The 9,892-nt window shown below is 40.7% G+C and overlaps 1 protein-coding gene across 19 annotated transcripts in view; it reads right to left on the bottom strand.

The window, feature by feature from the left end:
* The window catches only part of LOC128881812 (plasma membrane calcium-transporting ATPase 3), a 74,199-nt gene that overhangs the window by 59,883 nt on the left and 4,424 nt on the right, over window positions 1-9,892 (bottom strand). For 10 of the 19 annotated variants that reach the window (XR_008458181.1, XR_008458180.1, XM_054133160.1 and 7 more), the window contains exons 1-8: window positions 6,442-6,625; window positions 5,208-5,485; window positions 4,930-5,127; window positions 4,428-4,660; window positions 3,727-3,862; window positions 3,517-3,651; window positions 1,497-1,532; window positions 109-482 (exon numbers count right to left, since the gene is read on the bottom strand). Coding sequence is in view for 16 of the 19 variants with exons in the window: in XM_054133160.1 (XP_053989135.1) it covers window positions 109-482; window positions 1,497-1,532; window positions 3,517-3,651; window positions 3,727-3,862; window positions 4,428-4,660; window positions 4,930-5,127; window positions 5,208-5,364 (1,269 nt within the window). In the remaining 3 variants the exon portion in view is untranslated. Of the gene's footprint in view, window positions 1-108; window positions 483-1,496; window positions 1,533-3,516; window positions 3,652-3,726; window positions 3,863-4,427; window positions 4,661-4,929; window positions 5,128-5,207; window positions 5,486-6,441; window positions 6,654-7,837; window positions 7,979-9,892 lie in introns of those variants that run through there. The other 9 variants (XR_008458179.1, XM_054133149.1, XM_054133150.1 and 6 more) reach the window with 5 other exon arrangements.

The following is a 9,892-nucleotide window of genomic DNA, read 5'->3' as shown; positions in this document are numbered from 1 at the left end:
TATCTCTATTATGTCCCATTCTCTAGAATTGTACAGAAACATGTTCCGCCAAGCAAAGTTTCAAGACCTTCAGTCCATAAAAAGTAAATAAATGATTGTAATAATTACCTTAACGGAATAAGCAAGAGATAAGGTGACAGCTAGAGGAAGACCTTCGGGAACGGCGACCACGAGTACCGTTACACCAATGATCAAATGCCTTACTAGATCACCAGCGTATGTATTTTTCCAAGGTTTTCCCTCAATGACGAACGTCGTTACGCAGAACTGAATGACTAGAATGACAACGGTAAGCACTGCTATGGTCGAGCCGGCGTAACCGATTTGTATGGCGAGTTTAGTTAGCTTAGCTTGAAGAACACTCTTCTCCTTCTTTCCTTCTCCTCCGCTCCCTTGGCTGGCTGCTTGATGATTCTCCCCTGCCTCGTGCTTGGCTCCTCCGCTCACGTGACTGTTTCCAGTTATTTCTCCAGCCTCGTCTCCTTCATTTGCAACATACACGCTGGTCTCAGTTTTTCCAAAGATCTACGCTTCCCGAGCTCGATGCCTGCGCTTTTCTCTCCTTTCTCTATCTTTGACAACGTTAGAACTCTCCCTCCAGGAGACGACCTGTCTCTCAGAAGGAGAAGAAGCAACGTTGCTGCGCGTACTACTACCGGCTTCCAGAATATTGAAAATAGTACATGGCGAAGTAACCGAGTCTAAGTTTGCAGAAACGAGGAGGTCTAGAAGTTGCCGTCACCATTCCCGTTCTATCGTCCTCAATTCCTCAAACTGGACCCGGCGTCAGATGAAAGGCGGCAGGAATCGAACTGTTCCGGGCATTTACGGCTAGATTACACTTACACTTTCTAATTTTGTACGACGGTATTGCCGACTAATATTAGTATAATCAGTATCTATCGAAGAAAGGGAAGAAGAAATATAAGTAGTACGCTAAGCTGGCGAAAGGATGATAATAAAGAAACGAGATACAAAGCGTAAGGATTACATTTTTTTAAGAACGCACAAGGGGAAATCATAGATCTAAAACTATGGCTAAAATGCAGAAGAAGCTGTACAGATAGTCAAATAGTCCGGTTGTGTTCGTCAAATGCTGAAACACTAAAAAGATGGAGAACGTACAGAGAACGGACGAGACAACTTTGTATTTCTCTAAAAGATTCGTTTAAAAAAGAAAAAAGAAAAAAATAGAGACAGATGTAAAGATTCCTCAAAGTATAGACAAACAGGCCATAGAGTGTGCAGTAACGAAACAGATAGAGTGAAGAGTCAAAGATTTGAACTAATAGATCTCCAAAAAATGGTTATACAATTTCTCGTAACGCGTATGTGTGTGTACTCTCTATATGTATATGTAAGATGAAAGACAAAAAAAAAAGAAAGAGAGAAATAAATAAAGAAAATACGTGTGTTCACCGAACGTACACGTACACGTACACGTTTAACACCGAAAAATGATGAACAGTAATAATTTATGATAGTACTTTATTCACCTGTTAACGACTTCTTCTTCCGCTGCTTCTTAGCCTCTAGATAAAAAAACGCATGCAAAACAAAATCGATTAGCAATCTATCTAAAAATGTAATATGCCAGTCGTAAGTTACGCCATATTCGTAATTTAATATTCTCTAGTCTAAGATCTCTCTCTAGTTTCGTCAAACGCTTAATTCTAAGTGGACAGCCCAGAAGGTTCGCGGCTCTGGCCGATTTTACTTTGATCATTTTACTCGAGCAACGTGTAAAAAAAAAGGTAACATTCTGCGACACTTGAAAGGGCCTTCCAGGTTGTGGCGACAACAAAAAGAAACATACACAACGTAAATCACAAAGAAGCGTTTCTAGAGTTTAGAGCCTGTTCGATTCTTTACAAGTCGAGATCGATTCTCGCTAATTCGGGGTAGGTCTCGTTAGATTACAAGAAATTTGTAATCCTCGATTAGCGAGAATCGATGTTTGCGCGACAATGAGGCCAAAAGTTATTCCCAAATCACTCGATAAAAAGTCTGTACATGAACACGTGAAACAAAGATACGAACATTTACAACCAAATGCAGACTGATTCGAGGTAGTATCGTAATAACGAGAGCATTAATTGTCCCATGGTAAATGGTACTTGCAATTTCTTAATTTTATGCATTACTGCTTCGTTTAAAAGGAAAGCGATATTTGTTCTTCTCCTTTCGTTCAACATGATTGCGAATAATTTTGTACGTAAGGTCAGTGTAACAAGTATTCATACAGGAACCATTTATTTTAAATTGGTTGCTGTACGAATACTTCTTTTCATACAGGAACCATTTACTTTAAATCAAGTGCTGTACAAATACTTCCTTTCGTACAGGAACCACTTATTTTAAATTGGTTGCTGTACGAATACTTCTTTTTGTACAGGAACCACTTATTTTAAATTGGTTGCTGTACGAATACTTCTTTTCGTACAGGAACCACTTATTTTAAATTGGTTGCTGTACGAATACTCCTTTTAATACAGGAACCATTTATTTTAAATCAAGTGCTGTACAAATACTTCTTTTCGTACAGTAACCAATTTAAAATAAATAGTTCCTGTATCAAAAGAAGTATTCGTACAGCAACCATTTATTTTAAATTGGTTGCTGTACGAATACTCCTTTTAATACAGGAACTATTTATTTTAAATTGGTTGCTGTACGAATACTTCTTTGATACAGGAACTATTTATTTTAAATTGGTTGCTGTACGAATACTTCTTTTCGTACAGGAACCATTTATTTTAAATTGGTTGCTGTACGAATACTTCTTTTCATACAGGAACCATTTATTTTAAATCAAGTGCTGTACAAATACTTCTTTTCGTACAGGAACCATTTATTTTAAATTGGTTGCTGTATGAATACTTCTTACGCTGACTGTATATATCTAAGCGAAAGAATTAATATACAAGTATTTTCTTTGGCTACTATAATTAGCAAATAGGTGAAACATTATTTAAAGGTATTGCAAACGCATGCCAAAGGAACAAGGGGTCACAGATACCTAGAAATAAATTCAGAAAAAAAGGAAATGTATTTTCACACTAATTCGAAATAAATAGCATGCGTCACCTGGTGTCTCTCTACGTTTACTTTTGTATTTTGTATCATGCAGAACTTTCCTATTACCAGCTACTACTCTTCAACTTCCTCTCGCGCGATTAACGAACAAATTCCCCCTGCGATTCGTCTATTCGACGATTCCTATTTTCTATGCCAGAGAGTAAGTAGCAGGTTGAATAAACATTTAGTATACCGTATTCGGTACACTGTCGATTCGTAAACTATGCCACTCTCAAAACAATTTCGTTAAAGTTAAGCAGACTACTCTCTGAAGACACGACACCGTTAAATGAATTTAATGTAAATATTCGTATTAGAGACGTCGCTTTAAAAATGGCAGTTGTACGAGAGGTACGGTACTCCGATCATCCCCAACTCGTCGAGACTAACAACGACACGTGACATCGAATGCTATCCGGTGAAATCAACGCCACATACCTTTCTTCATCTTCTTAATCTCTTGTTCCTGGTGATCAACAGCGGCACCCAACAAAGTAAAGATAATACCAGCCTGGGAATTAACACCTACTGCGGTAACTAACATTTTCCCGGAACCCTCCATCACGTGAGTACCTTTGGAAAGAAAATCGTTAGTTTCGAATCGAGACGGACGTGCTTTCGTATTCGATCCGTTCCAAACGTTCTTACCTGAGAGTACCATGGGATCGAACGATTCCCCCTTTTTAACATGGTCTGACTCGCCGGTTAAGCTGGACTCATCCACTTTGAGATCGTTGCTTTGTATAAGAACACCATCTGCTGGCAGCAGGTCTCCATACTTTATCTGAATTGCAGATCGTCCAATTTAAGGAAGGCCTTCTTTGTTATTCGACACAAAAGAAAATGATAATTCCTACTAAAATAATGTTTGCGACTCGGAGCTGATTGGCATCGACGCGAAACATTTCGACGTGTCTATGAACGAGGAAATCATGCTCGATAACTAGCCAACTTTAAATGCCAAGTACAGAACACGCCTGCTCCTAATACTCGTCATTTTTCGATAAAATGTCACGACACTCGTTGCATTCGTTAAGAACCGTAAGTTGAATTTGAAGCGTGCGTATATATTAGGTTGTCCCAAAAGTTTCTTTCGCTTTATTAGTAAGTAATACATGCACAATAGCTGATGCTTTATGTTACATTACTGTATTGTGCACGATTCATTTTGCTCCATTACTGTTACAACATGAATATCTATGAAATTATATTGTCTATTTATATAAACACGATCACATAAAATAATCGAGTGCAACTCGCGAAAGAAACTTTCAGGACAACCTGATACTTTTCTGTAGTTTCGTTTATCGGCTAACGAAAAGGGACAAGTTCGCCAACCGTACACGTACCTGACAAATGTCACCGACAACTATGTCAGACACGGAGATCTGTTTGACCTCGCCTTGCCGAATAACCGAGAATTTATGTTCCCCTTCTATCCGACTCTGGAGGCCCCTAAATTGTCTTTCCTTAGAGTAATCATTGAAAGCTGTTACTAATACCACCACGATCACAGAAATTAATATAGCAAGCCCCTCGATCCAACCATACTTGGCTTCATCTTCTTCCATCGATGAACCAGCTGGAAATTTACAAAAGAGATATTTCATAAGCTTCTTTCCTTCCCAATTGTATCGTCAACATGAATATTCTACTTTACGCAGTTATTAAAACAAACATGCACATGCACTTGATTTATCCCAATATTGTATAATAATCGACATATCTTTATCGCATACGTTATCAACGCTACTGCTGCAAGTCTACAGAATCTAAATCTGTTTTTTCCTTAATCCTGCGATTAAGAAATATCAACAAAGATACGATCGCGTGTATCTGATTCACACTCACGTTCTTCCTCGTCGTCTGCTGGGTGATAAAAACTAAGACCTAACGAAACCAATGCAGCTACTTCCAAGATGATTAACGTAACATCTTGCAAAGCTTCCCACACTAATTGTAGAAACGTTTTTGGTGGTTTTGGTGGTATTAGATTCGAACCAAATGTGTCACGTCTATGTTGGATATCTGCCGCTGATCCACTGAGACCTAGATGGTAAAAACATTTTTCGTTAGAAAGTTCTAAGACCGTGGGGTTGATACGGATGGAGTACAGATGAAACAGTTACCTTCGCTGGGTGAAGTGTATAATTTTTTACAAATTTCCTGCACACCACCATGGCTATTGATTTTATTGACACCTTCGCGTCCTCGGTGCTCCATGAGCTCGCGAAGTTGCTTGAGAGTGATACCATATTGGGCGGGTCGGCCATCTATCGTTGCCATTTTGCCTCGTCCACCGACGTTGGCCTAAGCCAACTCCACTGCACTTCTTCACGCTAGCAGCTCGTATTATTCTCTGGTGTCACTGACACCACTGGCCTCCAGGATATTGGAGGACCAATAGCTGCAACACGAGAATAAACCATGTTCAGAAAAAAAGGTTAGACCCAGTTATTTTGTTTATGTATGGGACACATTATAATAATCCGATAATCCCATTCGTAGTTATTTACATAGTGGCAATAATCGTATCAAAGTTATAGAAAAATCGAGAGAAGGAGACCTTGTCTGGCATTTTCCTACCAGGGTCGAAGCGAACCATTCGCAAGACTAGAGTCTTGTCTACAAACAATCAGTTTTAAGAAAGAGTAACTATTAGCATACGATCCGATAATCCCATTCGTAGTTATTTACATAGTTGGGATAATTGTATCAAAGTTTCCTGAAAGCTCGCTCTACTAGTATAGACAAATTGAGAGAAGTAGACCTCGTCTAGCATTTTCCTACCAGGGTCGAAGCGAACCATTCGCAAGACTAGAGTCTTGTGTACGAACAATCAGTTTTAAGAAAGAGTAACTATCGCAAGGATCAAGAATCCTGTAGCAGCAAGGATTATGCATCGCCTCAGTGAGAGACTAGGAACCGAGGACCTAGGACGTAACAGGAACCGATTGTACGCCGCGCAACCGCCTTCGTAGGACACGCCAGGAGCCTCGGCGTCGGTGAACTCGAATTTTATCGATTCGTGGCCGTCGAGGATTGAGATCGAGCAGGAAAGCGGCGGATACGCGATCGTTTTCGCGGATACGAGCGTCGTTCTCATCGAGGAGCGCGAGCGAATCGCAACTGTCAATAAACGCCGACACGGTTTTGAGGTTATGTACCCTGGCAAGTGTCGTTGGCGAGGAACGACCCGCGACGTCGAGAGAGCCAGACGTTTACTTCCGAAATTATGTCACGGCGAGGAGGAATAACGGTACGGGACGATTCAACATCGACGACAGACGATCTAAAAATACGCGGTGACCGCGGGAGAGAGACAGACCGATGGCGAGGGACGAAGAGAGAAAATCCGTTTACCTTCTGGTGACAGTGTACGAGTCGCGACGGAGAGCGGATCGCGTATTGGCATGCAAACCGATCTCTCTTCACTGGTAAGGGCCTTGGAGCTTCATTCTTCCCTGTCGACCACTCTGTACGTGGGTAAACCTAACGCGCGGCCAACAAACAGCGAAACCTGCTTCGCCTCGGAAAGGCGTGTTAACTGAAATAAGCCATTAGCGAAATGGTAATCGATTCGTGTTGCCCTCTAGCCGCTCGCACGCGTACTGCGCCCGGAGTTTCGCTGTTTTTCCTCCTTTTTCCCCCCCTCCACACCTCTTTCCAGGGATGAATCAAACGATTTACGGCAAATAAATAACGGCAGTTGGGGCGCGAACAGGGAAAGCGGAACGATCGAATTACTTTATTCCGAGAGCAGAGAATTTCGGAATTCTGCGTTAATTTTGTCATCGAGAGGCGAGGATTATTCCAGGGAAATTTCACCGACAGGGTCGCGATCGTACTTTGAGCGCCCCGCGCCAAGCGGGCGACATTTTTAAATTCGTCGAATGAATTTTTCAAACAAATATCTTCTTACAGGGAATGGCGAAACGAAAGTTTGTTGTACTTGTAGTTTATTCGTACGACGTTTAGTTTCGAAAATTGAAAAATTGAAAAATTCGTAAATCTTTTAATAATGAACATTTTGGATTGAAACTTTTTTTTCGTATAGATCTCATAGAACTGCACAAAAAATGTATACAAAGTTTTTCTCTGGAATCAACATGCAATTGTTTAAAAGTGGAAGCAAGATCTCTTTAAGAATTGGAAAGGGAATTAGGTTAGGTCTGGGTTAGGTCTTTGGGTAAAAGTCTAAAAATGACTATAAAAATTATTTTTCGTTTCCTGGGTCGAAATGAAGCATATTTTGTCGAATGATATATGGATGTATCTTCTATTGTTTACCAGAAATAAATTCCTAAAGAAAGGAAGAAAAATAATTTGAAAAAAAAAGTTACCCTTTGAAGAATTATCGTAAACGAAAGTTGTACATCTCGACGAGATATGAAATCGTTGTTAAATACAGAAGATATTTTTAAAAATATATATTCTCAAGATCGACGAATTTATAAATGTCCACTTGCAACGTCAACGTGTCAAATAATTATTATATATATATACATATTTTATTTTATTTCATTTCATTAAAGAAAATATCAAATATTCTACAAGTTACTTTTATCTGACTTATATATTCGTAAAAATAATTATGTAAAGCGTTACTCGAACGTTCCTGGCGGTTGTTTGCTACTGGAAACGAACAATTCTCTCGTAATAACGCGAAATGTCGACGAAAAATGTTTGCAAATGTTGTACAGAGATAATTCTAAGAGGATCGAAATGTTTTAAGGCTACCACGTGCACGCACACTTACACGTACACGTTCGACGATTTCGATATGTCCAGTTTGACGGAAAACGTGCGAGACGACGTTGTACGCGACGAGAAGACGCATCACCGGTTCGAGCAGCGCGATGGAACTGAGTCGATCGGTGTCCCTGCAGATTTTCACTTGGAAAGTTCAACCTGATTCATTCATCGGGTTTACGTAATTTTTACTCACAACTCTATTTTCATCGTATTACAACTCGGGTCGCCGTTAAACAACTTGTTCCATTCGCGTGTACGGAATGAGCACGATAGGCGTGACAGGCGTCGGGACCGACAGGAATTCGCGATGATCTAATCAGGGTGATCGCATAGAACCGATGACTAATTAATTATCGTGCTCCTTTTTCGGAATAATTTCAAACAATTTATATCGTTCGGGTTTAACGGGACGATCCTATCACCGACACCTTTTTCATCGATACAGGACCGAACATTTCGTGTTCCTAACCTTAACAATTTCTGTCCTTAACCTTAAAAATTTTCTGTTTAATTATACAGGGTGTCCCAAAAATGATTGTAACACCTTGAGAGGGGTGGTTCTGGGGGTGATTTGAAACAACTTTTTTCTTAGCGGGAATGTTGTCCGAGGCTTTGTTGAGAAGATATTAACGGAAAACTCCGGACCAATCAGAACGCCCGAGGTAGCGCTTCCCCACCAATCAGAGCGCGAGTATGCCGATAGAGCGGCCGCGGTATCGTTGACTACGGCTAGGCGGCCAGGCTCGTACGCTACCGCGGCCGCTCCACCGGCATACTCGCACTCTGATTGGTCGGGGAGCGCGGCCGCCTCGCGCTCTGATTGGTCGACGTTTTCTGTTAATATCTCCTCAACGAAGTCTCGGACAACATTTTCGCTAAGGAAAAAGTTGTTTCAAATCACCTCCCAAAACCCCTTTTACCACCCCTTTCAAGGACCTCCAACATTTTTGGAACACCCTGTATATCATTACACTCTCTCGAAGTAGCACCGCAAAAATAATCTATTTAAAAATACATTATCGACCTTCGTATCGTCTCTACACATCCACTGATAAAAAAGTTATTGGCACCAAGTTACGTGGCCCTCGAAATCAAACAACTCTTGTCCGACGTATTTTTTTGTCTATCGTTAAAAGTAAGCGAATTATTCAGGTAGCCTGTTTCGAATGCCTCACTCTGTATATACGAAAAGTTGCTGTCGGAATGAGAGTTATATTTATATTCATTCCGTGGACGTCGCGTGGATTTTTTTCGCGTATCGAGCCAGTTCCTGTGAGTGAACAAGGCTGGGTGGGTCAATTTTTCATTGTGAATAGAATAACGCACGTTTCAGGTTTAATGTAATCGACGTTCTCTTTCATTTGGCGTCGGTCGATACCCTCTTCTGTGTTTAAAGAGCGTCGTTCGGCTAAAAGGAATTGTCTCGAAATCGGTTAGAGGCCATTTCCTTGGTCGCTTGGAGAGGAGAGATACTCTCTCTGTTCTATGTTTCGTGGCTCGGGGTTAGAGAGAAAGAGAGAGAGAGAGAAAGGTAACGTGTCGATATTGTTGATTGACTGAAGAGCTACACAGTCGATACGAAGCAAACAGAGCGGCAAAGCAAGAGATAGAAGAAACGGAATCCTTTTGCCGTCCAATTCCAACTATTTTCGTATTTTCACGCGGATTCCCTTCCATTGTTTACTATCGTTCGAGCCCTCGACGGGACGATGGCGGCGTAATGGAGGAGAATTCTCGTTATCGAGATAACTAGAGACGCGTGCAGAATCTCTCCAACTGTTAAATGGTCACGCGCAGCTTTAAATAGTTTCTGTTAAATTCAACGCAAATCACACGTCCCGGTCTAACAATATTTTTCTGCTAATTTAACGACGATACTTTTAGTTTTACTGATTAATAATAATAATAAATATTTACGTGTGCGTAGGCTACAGGGTGTCCCAAAAATGTTGGAGATTAGAATCCTTGAAAGAGATGGTTCGGGAGGTGATTTGAAACAACTTTTTCCTTAGCGAAAATGTCGTCCGAGGCTTCGTTGAGGAGATATTAACGGAAAACA

The sequence above is a fragment of the Hylaeus volcanicus genome, chromosome 9, assembly GCF_026283585.1.
Source record: "Hylaeus volcanicus isolate JK05 chromosome 9, UHH_iyHylVolc1.0_haploid, whole genome shotgun sequence".
NCBI classification, from domain to species: Eukaryota; Metazoa; Arthropoda; class Insecta; order Hymenoptera; family Colletidae; genus Hylaeus; species Hylaeus volcanicus.
Note: the sequence above shows the minus strand (reverse complement) of the source record. Positions and strands in the feature narration are given on the sequence as shown.